The 16,286-nt window shown below is 42.3% G+C and overlaps 1 protein-coding gene across 1 annotated transcript in view; it reads right to left on the reverse strand.

The window, feature by feature from the left end:
* Window positions 1-16,286, reverse strand: part of SEMA3E (semaphorin 3E) — a 553,526-nt gene that overhangs the window by 95,516 nt on the left and 441,724 nt on the right. The window contains exons 6-8 of the mRNA XM_069228706.1: window positions 15,275-15,394; window positions 12,572-12,714; window positions 1,189-1,303 (exon numbers count right to left, since the gene is read on the reverse strand). Of these exons, the coding sequence (XP_069084807.1) occupies window positions 1,189-1,303; window positions 12,572-12,714; window positions 15,275-15,394 (378 nt within the window). The remainder of the gene's footprint in view (window positions 1-1,188; window positions 1,304-12,571; window positions 12,715-15,274; window positions 15,395-16,286) is intronic.

Genomic DNA, 16,286 nt, shown 5'->3' on the forward strand with positions numbered 1-16,286 from the left:
ATTTTATTGAGTTTCATCTTGTAGGGCTCTGCAAGAGACAAATAAGCTCTGTTACTGCATGAAAGTTTCGATCTTGCCTACGCAGTGCTAAGGTGATTCGTAGCTTTTTGAGTAGATTGTGACAAATCTTTGTTCTGAATTCTTGTATCCACCTGCAAACCACTCTTTAGTGCCTCTTAAGTGATCCATAATGCCTTTCTATCTCTCTTAATATGCATTCTAGACCTTTAGCTAAAAATAAACATCTTTATGGAACAAATAACTGTAACAGTGCTCTTGATTTTTCCGTCTGGCATTGATTAGGCCTTACGGTGTGATCGTCTCTAGAAAGTTCGCCGCACAAAGATTCATTTAAAGGTTATTAGAGGCATGAGCCAATTCATTATATAGCATTCAGTTTATGTATGATCGACCTTATATCACTCCTGCTGCAGTTGCCATATGTAGGCGCGCGCGCACGCACTCTTTCTCTCTCTCAGCACTGCTTGTATTAGCTTGGAATTTCAACATTGAGGGACAGGCTCTATGACTTGCAGGCATTTCATGGCCTACTTAGTAGTGCCAATGTTTTTTAAAAGTTTACATAATCTTTCCTTGATAAGTAATGAGAAATCTATAAACTATTGAAGCGCACAGATATTTCAAACAGAGAATGAAAAATGATTGTCAAGATCTCTTGATACCTACGATATATTTCAAACAATTCGAATGCAGCTCACATAATTAAATTCAGGATGTTAACATTCAGTAGGTTATTTTTCAATTTATCTATTAAGTGAACAGTCCCTCCTAATGTTAGAACAACTCCCACACAGGATAGCACCTCGCCCACTACATCCCACATTTCTTCCACACAACACATTGTGATAATTGCTCTATGTGTGTGTCTGGAATTTTTAAGTTTCTAAATCTCTTGCTATAGCGGGCAACGTATAGACAAACCAAACTAGAATCCACAGTACGCGGTGCATTGCTAATTAACCATTTCCACCGTATAAAAGATCTCTCTCTAACTGATTTTAGAAGAAATTGCAATATCAATTCGAATAGCAGTCATTGCTCTTTAAAAATACTTAATTAAAAAGAAATACATTTTCTCGAACAAGCTATAGACGTTAAAGTCAGAGGTGTTTTGGATAGAATGGATTTTTAACATAATGATGTTTTACAGTTCCTAATAATACTTACCGAGTTCATCAAAATATGTGTCAATTCCATTTGGTCCTGGAACTGAGCAAATGAGCCTTGATTTAAGAAAACTGCTCCATTTATTAATTAGCATTCTCTGACCACCTACATCATTCTGAAAACAAAACAAAGAAAAAAGCAAATTCTTATAGTTTGAAAATATTTTCAGCAAATTACCTTGCAAGATAGTTTATTGATATCATTTTTACTGGATAATTACAGACTAATGTACTGTGGAAAATATCGTATAATGGTTTTGCCTAGGTTGAAAGAAGATTACATTTATTTAATTTTAGGAGTTTTGTTTTAATGTATTTTTAAGCACTATTAAGCACCTATCATAGTCTGCACAACACTTTCAGATAAGGTCACATATGAAAGCAAAAAGGGAGTTTGCATTTTAGTACATGAGGCATAACCGGAGTCAGAGATCCAGTTGATGATCCAACAGCAAGAGACTATTCCTGTAGATGTCTAGCATCTCCACACTAGGCTGCTGGTTGATGATTTACTCCATTTAGTCCTCTTGATATCCACTAATTGTTTCCTAAAAACTTGTCCAGTCCTGAAGAAGACTTTGGGCCAGATGTATGAAGGCATTTTGCATTCGCAAACGCTGCGAATGCCCATTTGCGAATGCAAAATGCCATTTAAGAATGTATGAAATACATTCTGAACGCAATTTTAAGGAGTTGCTAAAATAGAGATTCCTCAAAATTGCGACCCTGTTTAGAGAGTCGCAAATTGTGACTCTCTAAATTAGAAATCGCAAATAAGGAATTCTTATTTGCGATTTCTTAGCACATGTATGAAGCCATTCCTAAATGCGATTTTGGCATTTAGGAATCGCTAATTACCACCAAGTTGAACTTGGTGGTAACCATGTGCAAAATTTAAAAATGCATTTAAAATGCATTTTTAAATTGTACATGTAAAGCACACATGCCCTTTTGGCATGTGTGCACCTTACATGTTCCCCCAAAAACCTTTGGGGTGCAGCAGAGGGGGCCTTAGCCCCCCAGCACCCTGGGGTTTTGCATTTCCAAAATTGCGATTTCTGGTTCAGAAATCGCAATTTTGGAAATGCAAACAATTTGCAGTTATGGGCCAACAGGCCCATAGCTGCGAATGGGGCAGGTATCGCAATTTGCGAATCGGTAATAGCATTTGCGATTTTTAAGAAATCGCTATTACCGATTCGCAAATGTGATATATGGCACTTTGCGAGTCGGAAATATCGATTTCTTAAAAATCGCTATTTCCGAATCGCAAAGGGCCGTGATGATGCATCTGGCCCTTTATAACTTAATCACAAGGTGGAAATGTTGTTATCATTACTACTAACAGATTTTAGTACCGCTCTCGCTGCTCTGTTTCTAATGATCATGGGATTAGGAGTTTGCTCTTAAATGTTTTAAAAGTCAGGAACTGTTTTTATAAAGATTTTAGAAGTTTGTTTTTTGCACTGCTGCCGCAATTTGCACTTCGTGCTCGGCTGTGAAAGATGCTAGATGCGTCCAGGGGGCCATTGATTGGTTGGTGGGGAACCAATTGGACACACGGGGGCCAAGCTTGTTAGAGCTCACGCCCCTTCAAATGGTATCTACAACAGGGACGTACAGCAGATGGGTGCAGCAGGTGCGCCAAAAGCGCACCAAAGGCATACCAAAAGTAATCCACTCTGTGACCACGGCACCTGGACGGCACCTGGGACCAGGACCCCTGGTCCTGCTAGGTCAGAGAACCAATATTACTCTGCTACTGATCTGAAACACTTAGCAACTCTTTTGTCAAATACATGCTGTTACATGCTCGACCTCACGCAAGCAGAGAGTTGCTGTGGAAAGTGTGGTTTCCTGGTTTTGACTGAACCACCTCTGAGCACAAAGTTTAGTGCTTTGCCACAGTCTGTCTGTGTCAAAGTTCTTCTCTCTGAACTGTAGATCACTGGTCAAACATAAGCAGGAGATTTATGACTTTCTGGGAGATCATATGCCAGACACAATGTTTCTGACAGAAATTTGGTTGACTGAAAATTCTTCAGCAGATATTTTACAGGCATTCCCCAAGGTTTTGCAATTGTGAGACTTGATAGACAAACACAGACAGGGGGTGATATTGCCATACTTTTTAACCAGTCTTTGCACCCTTCCTTTTCTGAACTTTCCATTGCATGGTGTGAAGCTGATTTTGTCTCTTTAAAGTTCTTGAATAATTTTGTTCTAACAGGAAACTAAACCTACCTCCCTCCAGGCTCAGCCTCTAGTTTTATAATGTCGTTAGCCGATGTGCTGCTACCTTAAGTCTTGCGTTATTCCAATTTCTTGCTTATTGGAGATTTCAATTTGCATTTTGACGACCCTTCGTACTTAATGGCAGTGGCCCTAGTCACTGACTTGGAGAGACTACAGATTTTCCAATCTGATGTTTCCCCTACCCATAGACATGGGCACATCCTCAATCCTATTTTTTTTAACGCGGTTCATTTATCTACTGATCCCCCTTTTCCGCACACCTGGTGTGACCATCTCACTATTCCTTTTTTCATTCCTGTTGCCAAACCCCCATCCAGTCTTTCCACTGCTCAAGTATTTTGGACTTTTAAGTGGGCTAAGGTGACTTCTACATGTTTTACTCAGGTATTAGGCTCAAGTCGCCATTCACTCGATAGTAGCATTGATGTAGCTAACTCCCAATTGGAATGCTGAATTACAGATGCTTTAGGCCAAATAGCTCCTTTGGCTGGTTGGATTCTCCATAGACTGAAACCATCAGCCGAGTGGTTCAGTGGTGAGCTACTCCTACTTAAAAAGATTTGCAAGTGTTTGATGCATTTTTTGCATAAAGATTATTACCCCGTTGGTTAAGCCAATTATTGGCTTGCCCTTAAAGCTAATCATGGCTGTATTAGACAATGTTTCTGTGATTTCTATGCCAATAAAACTTTTTTGGCCCAGAACTCTTCTCAAGACATATTTTCCATTGTGAAGTCCATGTCCTCATTATCTCAAGCCTCAACCTCTACTACACCTTCTGAGGAGGAATGTCATGCTTTAGCTTAGCTCTTCTGTGAAAAGTGGCAACTATCTACGCCTCCTTTCCACAGCACCTTAGAGAGGCACCGTGTCTTGACTCTTGGTTCAAATTCTCGGAGGCCTGTTCTAGGTTACTTTACATCAAACCTACTGAACCTGAGAAATTGTTTCCTCTCATCATGTCAGTTAAGTCTGGCTTCCCGCTTGACCCAGCTTCCCTTCCATTTTGGAGTGAGGGGTAGAAGCTGTACAGCAGGTGTTTCAGGAGCTACTTAACTGTTCCCTGGCATCAGGCCAGATCCCATTGTGTTGGAAGCATGCAATGGTGGTCCCAATGCATAAAAAATCTTTTTTAGAGCCACCCCCTCAGCCTGAAAATTATCAGACTATCTCGCTGTAACTTTTTCCTCCAAGGAAGCAGAAAAATATGTCAATCAGCATCTTTCACCTTTATTGAGGCTAATACCTTACTCCATCGGATGCAATCAGGCTTCCACTATTCCTACATTACAGAGTCTGCCTTACTGCTTGTAGCAGAATCCATGTGTCAGATTTTGGACAGGGGTGACACTGCATCGCTGTTAATGCTAGATCTCAGTGCAGCTTTCAACACCGTATCCCACAACGTAATGATTGAATGTTTGTGAAGTTGCGGTGTTGGCTACAAAGCCTTGCAGTGGGTTGCTTCATTTCTGCTGGATCGCACCTATTAGGTGTTTCAAAAACTCTTTCATTTGCACATTTTTCTACTGCAGCAGGGAGTGCGTCAGGCCTCTTTGAGTCCAGCAATATTTAACTTATATATGTGCCCCTCTGGTAGAGGTCATCAAGTGTCACAGTTTTAACATCATTTCATCCACAGATGACACTTAGCTTATTATCACCCTGGCATAAAAGTCTATCAATATGGCCTCCACGTTCAGTTCTTGCCTCACGGAGTTCACCCAAATGGATGGATATTAACTGTCTCAAATTGAGCGCAGGTAAAATGGAGGTAACCATACTGGGCAAACAACCCTTCACCTGGACCACTGCATGGTGACCGAACTTTCTTGGCCCTTTGCCGATACCCAAGCCCAAGGTCAAAAACCTGGGTGTTTGGTTTGATGATCAGCTCATTTTGACTGCCAAATTACAGCTGTGGTGGGGAAATGCTTTGGGGTATTGAATACCTTTAAAAAGATTTTCTGTTTCTTGTCAGAGTCTGCAAAGAAAACAGTAGTCCAGGCACTGGCTATTTTCAGGCTGGATTGTTGTAACAACCTGTACTTGTGGGTGTCTAAAATCCGGCTGAATAGACTGCAGCAGGTGCACTGGTTGCCTTTGAAACAACGAGTTTCCTTTAAAGCATTGTGCATTCACTACAGGATTTTTTCAAAAAAGGGCTCTTACTATTTACAGTATTTTATCCAACCTTACTTCCCCGCCAGGAATCTTAGATCTTCTGGAGCACTGCTGGCTAGCATTTCCATTGTAAGTAGAGTGTGTATTGGGGACACCTCATTTAGTTATCTGGCACCAAACTTGTGGAATGCCCTGCCCCTCCTGCTTTGGCACACCCTGTTGGAATCTCTTTTTCAAAAGAAATAAAAAACCTGGCTTTTGAGCTCGGGCTGATCTCACGATACCTTGGCAGTGCTTGTGGATCATTGTGAGTTTGTTTTTTCAGCATTGGGGCACTTTGTTGAAGTGGCGGTGCGCTTTGTAAGTTGTATTACTATTATTATTATTATTATTATTATTTTAACTTATTTTGAAATGTGCCATAGTGCAAATAGACTTACTACAATACACAGCCCCATTCATATTTTGTGGGTGGTTTATGCATCGTTGCACTGTCAACCTGTAGAGGACATTTTCTCATTTTCATGGGGTGAGAGGCTAGCATTTCTTTTTTTAGAATATTCTCATCTGGCTGTACTCCAGCAGCATGCTTTGCAAATAACCTAACCAGACGTAAAAGTTAACTACTTTAGGGATGCCTTAGGCAACAGACCCACAGCGCTCAATCCATTGTGCCCTGAGAGGACTCCCGACCAAATGCAACCTAGGATTAGGAATGGACATTTTTTTAAGAGTGAAAAACAATTAAGTTTACCAGTTTCACAAGATTTCACTTCCAAAAATTGCATTTATTGTTATGTCGTTCAGGATAGTGTTTTGAGCAGAATTGTTCTTCCAACTGTGGCTCTGATAGTTTTTCTCCTTGAACTAGTCTGGGTCCTGCTGATATTAGTATGAATTTTGAGTGCAGTGCAAGGAATGCCCATGTGTTCAGTTTTCACATAATATACCAGCAAGTAGGTTTCACAAAATTTCACCTAATTTCACAGAATTTTTATGAAATTTTACAAAAAGAAATTGTGATTTCTGGCACCTCTTGTTAGGATTGTCTCAATGAGCAACCATGGGGCACATTTGATAAGCAACCTGGACATTTTATTTAATGTTTCTGTAACAGTAACACTGTAATTGTCACAAATACGTTTCAATTGAAGAACACACTATAAACATACTATTAAAAGAATAATCCTTGATGGACGGGGCTCCAGGTTACATGCTTTTTCTTATTTCCAGAATGCTGGAACAATGTTTACTTACAATAAAGAAAATACTGCTGTAGCTAAATATTATGGAATAGGAATACGGATTAGGATTTGTAAAGTGCACTAAGCCCAAAGGCATCTAAGTGCTAAGACCAGTAAGGAAAGCCTTCACAGAGACCAAAGAGCTGCAAACACAGAAGGGAAAAAAGGCAGGCATTAAATTGATTATGGAAAACCACAAAGGAGTCCAGCCTTGCGATGTGTGCCGGCAAGGTGTTTCATAATTTAGCTGCTGCAACCAAGAAAGACTGGCCACCCCACCTGACTTTGCAGAATCTGCTGATAATAACCTTCATAAGAGATACCAATTTTTATGAGTATACCAATGGAATGCTGTTCTCAGAAGCCCAAGCCCTTGATTAGGGGTGGGCAATGAACTCCACTCCACTCGTGGAGTTTGCAGAGTTTTTAAGTTCCAAATAATTCTGCATAGCGTAGTTTTTTTCCTCGGTCGAGTTCACCAATGTTAAGTTGGCGGGCGCGAGTGAGGAAAATCTTACTCCAGAACACCTCCTAGTGAGAGTTCTCAACACGGGCGGTTGCGGATGGTTGCTACCGCTTGCATTGAGAAACCTTCCGTTCGCATTGAGAAAGTTTCCGCTTGAGTAGAAAATCTGGTCTAGCAGCAGAAAAGAAGCAGCACCCTCTTGCCGTGCCATTCTCACTGATTTTTCAGTTAATCAATACTTCTACAGTATGGCTTATCACCCGTGGGGTCTCAAGGCAATGTTGCGGGCTGCTCAATCGAATAGCCAGGTCTTGAGGTCCATCGAGAACTGAGCTGTGTTCCATGTCCGGGCTGCGAGGTAGGACAAGGATCTTCCACCTGCTGTGCTTTTTCAGATTCTGGGAATGGCTGAAAGGGCAAGCTGGGAAGAACGGACTTTTCTGTTGGATGCCTAGAAGGTGAGGCGGTGGTTGAGGTAGGCCGGTCTTATGTTGTGTAGAGCCTTGTAGGTGTGTGTGAGAGCTTGTAGGTGATGCGTTTGTTGACTGGGAGCCACTTTAGGTGTTTGAGGTGGGAGGAAATGTGGCTGTGTTGGGGGATGTCCAGGATGAGCCTGGGTGACTCCACATCTGAGTATGTATCCACTTGGAGAATTTTCAAAGAAGGCAAAGGGTGTGGAAGCATGATGACGAGCCAGCGTTGACTTGGCGGGTCATGAACAGAGAGGAGTCCAGGATGATGTCCAGATTGCGTTCATGGTCGGTGGGAGCGGGGGCGTTTATCAGGGTGGCAGGCCTCCAGGTGTTGTTCCAGGCAGAGGGGGTGGAGCTGATTGCGAGGATATCCGTCTTGTCTGAGTTGAATTTGAGGCAGTTGGCTTCCATCTAGACGGCGACTGCTCTCATTCTGTTGCAGAAATTTCTCTTGGTGTGTGCTGGGTCACTGGCCAGGGAGAGGATCTGTTGGGCATTGTCGGCATAAGAGACGATGTTTAGGCCGTGTCGTCAGATGATTTTGGTGAGGGGGCCATGTAACTGTTGAAGAGTGTCCGGCTGAGTGAGGATCTTTGGGGTACTCCACAGCATGTTTCTTTGGGTTCCGATGTGAACGGTGGTAGTCTGACACTCTGTGTTCTTCCGGTAAGAAAGGATCTGATCCATTCCAGTGCTTCATCGTGGTTGATGGCATTGTGGAGTTTGGCGCAGAGGGTGGAGTGGGAGACGGTGTCAAATGCAGTGGAAAGGTCGAAGAGGATGAGTGAGGCTGTGTCTCCGTGGTCCAGTATGGCATGTATGTCATCAGTGGCTGAGAGGAGTGCTGTTTCGGTACTGTGGTTGCTCTTGCACCCTGATTGGGATGGGTCTAGGATCTGGTGTGTCTCGAGGAATTCAGTGAGTTGCTGGTTGACATCCTTTTCTGTCACTTTGGCTTGGAAAGGGAGCAGAGAGATGGGTCTGTAGTTCTTCACCTCCCTTGGGTCGGTGGTAGGTTTCTTGAGTAGCAGGTTGATCTCGGCATGCTTCCAGTGGGAAGTTTGATAACACCTGAAAGCAGAACTAGCACTCCAGTTTGGAGAGGGGGTGACATACAGGTTGAATAAGTGGGGCTAAGGGAGGATACCTGTGGAACCCCATGAGGGAGCTGGAACACCTCTGCTCTCAAATTACTGCAGCTGACTATTTGGTTCCTATTATTCAAAAAGTAACCTAGGAGGTCTGCAGCAGTATTCCTCAGCCTTGCTTGATGTAATCTTTGAACCAAATGGAAGGCTGATTTTGTGTCAAATGCCACTGACAGATCCAGCATTACCACAATTGCAGTGCCTCCTTGATCTACTTGGTAACAAATGGAATCTGCAGCGGCAACCAGCACCAACTCAGTACTGTGACCACTTCAGAACCCGTTCAGTGAAGGATTCAATAGGTCCTAGGCAGTAATGAACTCAACCAATTGCTGGTTGATATATTTTTCAAGCATTTTTGTTGGTGCAAGCAGTAGAGAGATAGGACAAAGGTTTTAGAGGTCCACTGGGTCCCCATTAGTTTTCGTTTGAAGGAGAATGACTACTGCTGCCTTCCAATGTCAGGGATGCACTCTTGTTGTTAGAATCTGATTGAAGACTTTTACCAGGAATGGCAAATCTGACCTGGGGCAAGTTGTAAAACTCTAGGAGGACAGGGGTCATCTGGTGAGCCTGATTTCATGTTCATGAGAAAATGTTTTAGTTTCAAGAAGGAGATGGGAAGGAATGCAGAGATAACTGAAGAAGAGTGCTGATCAGCAGGGTCATCCACATCGAACAAGGGGAGAAGCCTATCCTCATTGAAGTTGAAGTCAGAATAGATTTTCAAGAACTTATCTTTGCAAGCTCTCCATGGACTGCTGGACAGGAGGAATAGACAGCTATTTAACCAACATAAAAAGTTTTTTTAGGGGCATTGCTGGCAGGCCTTATTTTCTTTACATAGTAGGAAGATTTAGCAGCCACATGGGCCCGTTTATACACATGCATCAGTTCTTTATGTTTTGCTTTCCCCTCTGGAATAGGGTTTGACCTCCATTTCTGTTCTTGCCTCTGACACTGCCGTCTAAGGTCTTTCAGTTTTGTCTGAAAACCAAGATGAGGATGCCTTAGCTCTACTGCAGACTTTTGGTTTAATCAGGGCAACCAGGTCGACTGCGGCCTTCACCCGATCATTAAAATCGTCTGCTGTGTTTCTGTGGGCAAATATTTTTCACTAGGGCCTCTCCAAAAGCTGAATCCATATCTTTAGAGGATATTTTACTTCAAATCCTATATGATTTTGGTTTACATTGCAGCTGTTCTAGTCCCTTCTGCAGGGTAAATCTGAAAGTCACCGCTCTGTGATCAGCCCAACTTAACAGGAGAATATTGCTGTTGGAAATTGCCCTTTCTGCAGGGTCATCTCCAGACTTTTTGCCTTCCTCCTACTCGTTTTCTGACCTTGTATTTGTTGGTTTAAGGATTTTGAGCACTTTACCACTGCTGACCAGTGTTAAAGTGAAGGTGACCCAGTGCCTTGAGACCCTCATGGGTGAGTAGCCACGCATTACAAAAATTGATTGATTGATTGATAGTCAAAATATGGTAACATTGGCTTCTCCACATTAGAATATATCATTTATGTGTAAGTCACTAGTAAAGTGCACTGTATGTGCCCAGGGCATGTAAATTAAATGCTACTAGTGGGTCTGCTGTGAACAACAGGGCAACCCAATATTCCCCCAAGAACTAGATATTATAATTTACAGGATAAACAGGTTTATGGAGGGATTATTTATATTATAAATAATTAATTTGTCTAATGGTCAACATACAAATCCAGCAGCAAACCATCAGGAAATTATACACTGTGTAACCAAAGCACATGAGATCTCCTCCTGGGCATGAGCTCTCCTTTCCTTGACCTCTATCCCTTCTTTGCTAGTAAATACGGGCGTTCCCTGATCAATGGCTAGCACTAGGTGACAGTTACACTATGCATAGTGGCGCACAAATGTGTTAGCTAGGTTGAGTGTACCACAAACCTCCCTCTTATCTTTAGGATGCACTCCAATAATTCAGTCCAAGAGTATAGCATTTGCTTATCCTCAGGAAAAAAATGTATCCAAACGGGCAGCATTCCTGGCTCCTGATGCTGTCCAGGCATGGACGGGCATAAACGGACTTGCCTTTTCTAGTGTGCCCGTGCATCGGGTTGATTTTTATGGGCAACTGGGCACATAGCACAGTCAGCACTAGACTGCTGACCTTCTCCTCTCTGTGACAGAACCAAAATGGCTGTAGGGGAGAGGGGAAAAGACACGATCCCTCTACCTCCAGTGAGGTAAATGTAACTTCTAATAGGGAAAAGCAAGCTTCAACAGACTCAAAGTAAGGTGCCCCACAGTGAATTCAAAAATTTGCTTTAAATGTTAGGTAACTACAAATACAATGTAATCAACATCAGGTGTATTGTGAATTCATCACACTTAAGAATTAATAAAATCACAGCCTAATAAAATCACTCAGAAACTGTGGGAGTTTCTTACCCAATGTTTATATTTGACCTTAGATTTACTTTTTATTTGGTTCATCAATCCAAGCTGTGAAAAGCCCTCCATGACCAAGGGATGGTACATGGCGTAATTGAGCAGACTTGCCTTCTGCATGAGGTTCGTATGGCTCATGTGTCCTATACTTGTCAATATGTAGAACATTCACAGGTTACAATGGACATTAGGATGTGCTGCAGCCTTCAGTGTTATTCACCTTAGTTATAAATGCCACTAAAGCAGATTTCAAAAGAAAATATAGAATGTCAAGAATTTTTTTTTGCTAAAAGCTGGACATTATGATTTACTTAGTAGTGGCAGTAAAGCAGTGATTTTATTTGTGAATTCCTTGTGGCATGTTACATGCACAGAAGACATCTATAAAAACTGGTCAATAATGTCACAATTATGCACAGCAAAATTTGACTAAACTGGACAGGCAAGGCATAGTCCGTCAAGAATACCAAAAGTAAGCCATCATAAATCCACACCACACCTGCACAAGGGAAGTGTTCATGCACAGATTAAAGGCTCTGTCAACTCACTCTATTTTATAAGCTTCCTGAAAGCAGAATATGAATGCCAATCGCATCATGTTATAATAGAAGGCTATAAGTGCAAACACTTTGGAGGATATGGTAATAAAGACCAATGTGGTAGCGAAAAAATATAACCGTTGGAAATCCTGTTGGGAATGAACCTCTCTCACCGATAAGGAAAACCTTAAGGTAATTTAAAATTGCGATGATAACGTATTACATCACTGCCAAGTGGTTATGAGGCCAAATGATGCCTTAATGGCTGCTTGTAGGTGGGAAAAATGAGATAATAAATTCTGCTCCTCACTTTCTCATTTTGTGCCTAAAATGAAAAGCCTTAAACCATTTTAATGCGAATGTGAACTAGGCGAGGGCCCACATGTTATATCATGCTCCCGCCTTGCTAGAATTTGCTAGAATTCCTTTCCCCAGACCTAGGCCAACGATAAGATATCTCTTTAAATGCTTGCCACAGGCTTCAAGACTCATTAATGTAAATGCTCAGACTAGAAACCTGTTATATGGTTGAACATGAAACAATGAAGATAATTCAATATAGAAAATCAGTCTGTTTACTGATAATTTTCCAAATACGTTTAAGAACACTGTTCTAAATTATTAAGAAATATGAGTGGCTTTCAGTCATAGTGTTCAGAAACACTAGTACTTCAGTGTGAAATGCAAAATTGTTGATCTTACCGCACAAATGCGGCCCACCCGGGCATAAATGGCGCCGTTTTCCTTGTCTGTCTCTTGCGCTTTCTCGGTGAAAAAAAAGTAAACCTTGTTGTCATCAGGATCATCATTGTCAGGAATGACGCCAGAGCCAACAAACTTTGGTTCTGTTAAAAAGAAGAAACAGAATTGAATGTTTGTTTTTGATTTAACTCCTTTTCTTGAAATATGTTCATGTGTGTCTCAGTCAAGAGACATTCAAACGTGTTTATCAGGCCTGGCAGTAACTAAGACCTTTTCATTTTACTTGAATTGTATTTATAATATAAATAAATATTGATGGGAGCTTTCACCCAGCCCTCTTTATCCATTGGTCTTTTATTGTGTGGATCACTTTTTTGTTCCATGCAATACAGCAAAGAGCACAGGACAACGCCGTAACTCACTGTGATGCAAGCAGAAGAAAATATTTTATGAAAATTAGTGCTCTCAAAAGATAAGGCACACCTTTTTATCAAGAGAAGCTCACAGGACTTTTTAAGGGCAGGGTGGTGTGCAGGAAAGGGGGGATATTAAAAAAAGACAAAAACACTTACCTGCATCGTTGCTGCCACCGCACTGCTCCATTTGCTCCTCTGCTGAAGGCAGGCTGCAGGTACATGCTCCAAGCCTGGCCTGCAGCCAATTCTGACGCTGCTTAGATAAGCGTTAGGATTTGCTGTGAGCACCCAGCAAGGACGTTCCCAGCCAGACTGAGAGCATGTGCAGGCTCTCTCCAGCCTTGCAACAGAGTGCCAGGCTGGAGACAGCACAATGCGCATTTGTAATTGGCTGGCCTGAGACGGACAAACATACATGCACACTGAGGGGAGTGCTCTGTGCACTCCTCCCCATGACTGTCATCCCCAATGTCCCGCCCCTTTTGCTACAAAACAATAATAAACATAGTTTATTATCGTTAAACATAATTTATTATCGTTTTGTAGTAAAAGGCTTGCAGCTGCTGCTGCTGACGGGGGCAATGCTCCTCCGCCCTAGTGAAGGAGCCGCGCCTGCTTTTTTAAAAAAATAACCCAGATTAAGCACTACTACGCTGCTTAAAGAGCTCTATTTCATGACAATGAGTAATAATAAAACTTTTTTTTATTATAAGTTGTTCTTCATTTCTCTTACTTTCTCCCTTCATTATGGGGCTACCAAGACTCCTCCCTGTCAGCTGATCTATTCAATATCTAAGTCGAGCTAGCGACCAGGGTCATTCACTTTGCTGAACCTGGTTTATAGGTGTACCCAGGTGACACTCACCTCATTATTAAGTAGGACATCAAAGTGTCCAGCTACACCTTTTGATATTTTTAGCAGCCAGACATGGCAGTAGACAGGCAAACTGTGGTTTAAAAATAATTCAGCTAAAACTAAGGTGATTGCGATAGGTGCTAATCTCTGCCCTTTTCTGGAAAGTTACTGGTGAGGTCCTGCTCCTACTAAGACAGACTGATACTTAGAAGTCCATTTTTCATCTCTGTCTTGTATCTTTTTCATTTCTGCAGTAGTTTTGTGTTATGCCTCTTTCTATTTGTAGAGTGCATTAATCACCTATGAGGATATCCAGGTGCTTAGCAGGAGGCTGTATCCACAGAGTTTATTCGAAGAGCCAGGTCTTCAACTTCTTGCAGAACTGAAGAAGGAATAAGGAGTCTCTGATGTAATGTGAAAGATTGTGGTATGCTTTAGTGAATTGTATAAAAAAGTGCAGCCTTTAGTTCTAATTTTTTTGTATGTGAGGCACATGTGCAAGTGACAGTCTGGCTGAACGGAGTTGGCTGGGAGTTTGGTGGAAGAGTACGTGGCTGTGTTAGTGCAGTTTTGCGTGAAAAAGTATAGCGCCAGCTAACACCATTCCAAGACACCGGCCAGGCGCCATATTTATGGAATGTCGCTTGCGGCGCTAATGCCCTGTCAACATCCTTGGAAAGGACACTAACGGCTGGGGAGGCTTACGGGAACCGGGGCTTGTGTGCCGAATTATGGCGCTACACTGTCTAGAGGAAAAAAAATGGCCTCTAAGCAGTTTAGCGCCATATCCTAGCGCACAACCCCCATGGACATTGCTCCTGTCTTAGTAAAGCCAAGAGCCATGCCCACCACCCCAATGGCCATGCCCGGGGATGAATGTCCCCTGAGCATGGCCACTGAGGCCAGTGCCGTGCGGGGGGCCCCAAGTCAGGGCCCCCAAGCGGTGTGGGTGAAAACAAAATACATACCTGGACTTACCTGGGAGGTGGTCTCTTGGTGTTTGTCCCTGAGGCCAGGGAAGGGCAGCTGTGGCCAATGTCCATTGTCTCTGACCATGGAAATATGCCTACAGGTCCCCTTATGCCTGCCCAGACCCGGGTGTTAAATAATGGCGCTAAGCAAGCTGAGCACCAATATTTAAGGCCCCCACCCCGTGCTGGATTTTAGCACAGTGGGACAAATATGGCACAAAGGCCATATCGTCCTTTTCTGGATGCGAACGCCAACCTTGCATGTCATTGACGCAAAGTAGGTTTTCCCCCACAGAAAACAACGTTAACTCCATAACTTTGGTGCTAAACATGTCCAGCGCCAAAGTATATATATGGAGTCAGGTTTGCGCTGAATTAGCGTCATCAAATTTATGCTAATTCAGTGCAAACCAAGTATAAATATGGGCCCTGGTGTCATTCCAATAATACATGTGCTTACCGTTCAGCAACCTCTCATCGTCGTGCTCAGTTCTAATGTGTGGCAGGCGTCCCATGGTACGAAAGATAGCAGCATCTCGACCCCAGTAGTCACTGTAAAGGCCAGTAAATAACTCTCCCCCTAGAAAACAAAGATGGTGCGAAACAAATAATCATGTCATGACATGTATTTTGCAAAGTACACAACAATTCATCACTATTGACCAGCAGTGTCATGAAATGATCTCCTAACGTTACATTATCAGTGCCAACGCTATCATTAAAGAAAATAAAATAAGCAGTACGACGAAATCGGAATTGTACCAGTAGGCCATCATGTGACCATATGCCGAGTCTAGGCTGATAATGGATGTACAGTCCAAGGGGTCTCGGCAAACACATGGCAATATTTGGATAATCACTGTCAGAAATGTGAAGAGATTATACACCCTTATAGGCAGCCAGGAAAATATATATATATATAGAGAGAGAATTACCGAATACCTGACCTGAGATGGTGCGCAAATATAATCAAAAGCGTCCTGTTGCCTAACACAAAGGAAAGTGCCATGTGTTCCCATATTGATACGTTTTGTACAAGAGCACAGATTTATTAAAACAATCTCGAGGTATGGCGTGTTTGTTTTTAATTACACGATCTAAGTGGAAATCTAAATAAAAATCTTGCTTATATTACAAATGCCCATTACTGTGTGTTCTTTGGCAACAGTGTCATGACACTAAAGGCTTCATTTTCAAGGACATTGCACCACAGCTGCTTCATTTGTTTTGACACAATGGTGGCACTAGCAGTGCTTTACATTGCTCCACATTTACAAACAGACTAATTGGACACAATGGGTCAATTTGTGAAGCTGTGCGTCACATTATACCTGCGCCAGGTAAAATGCATGCAAGGTAGGCATTCCCTTTGGAAATGCCACTCCAAACTGACGCAGTGAAGTTTGCAACATTTCACAGCATCGTTCTGCGACTTTAGTGCATCAGAATTTTAATGCCTGCTCAGAGGAGGC

Source organism: Pleurodeles waltl, chromosome 4_1 (assembly GCF_031143425.1).
Source record: "Pleurodeles waltl isolate 20211129_DDA chromosome 4_1, aPleWal1.hap1.20221129, whole genome shotgun sequence".
Lineage (NCBI taxonomy): Eukaryota > Metazoa > Chordata > Amphibia > Caudata > Salamandridae > Pleurodeles > Pleurodeles waltl.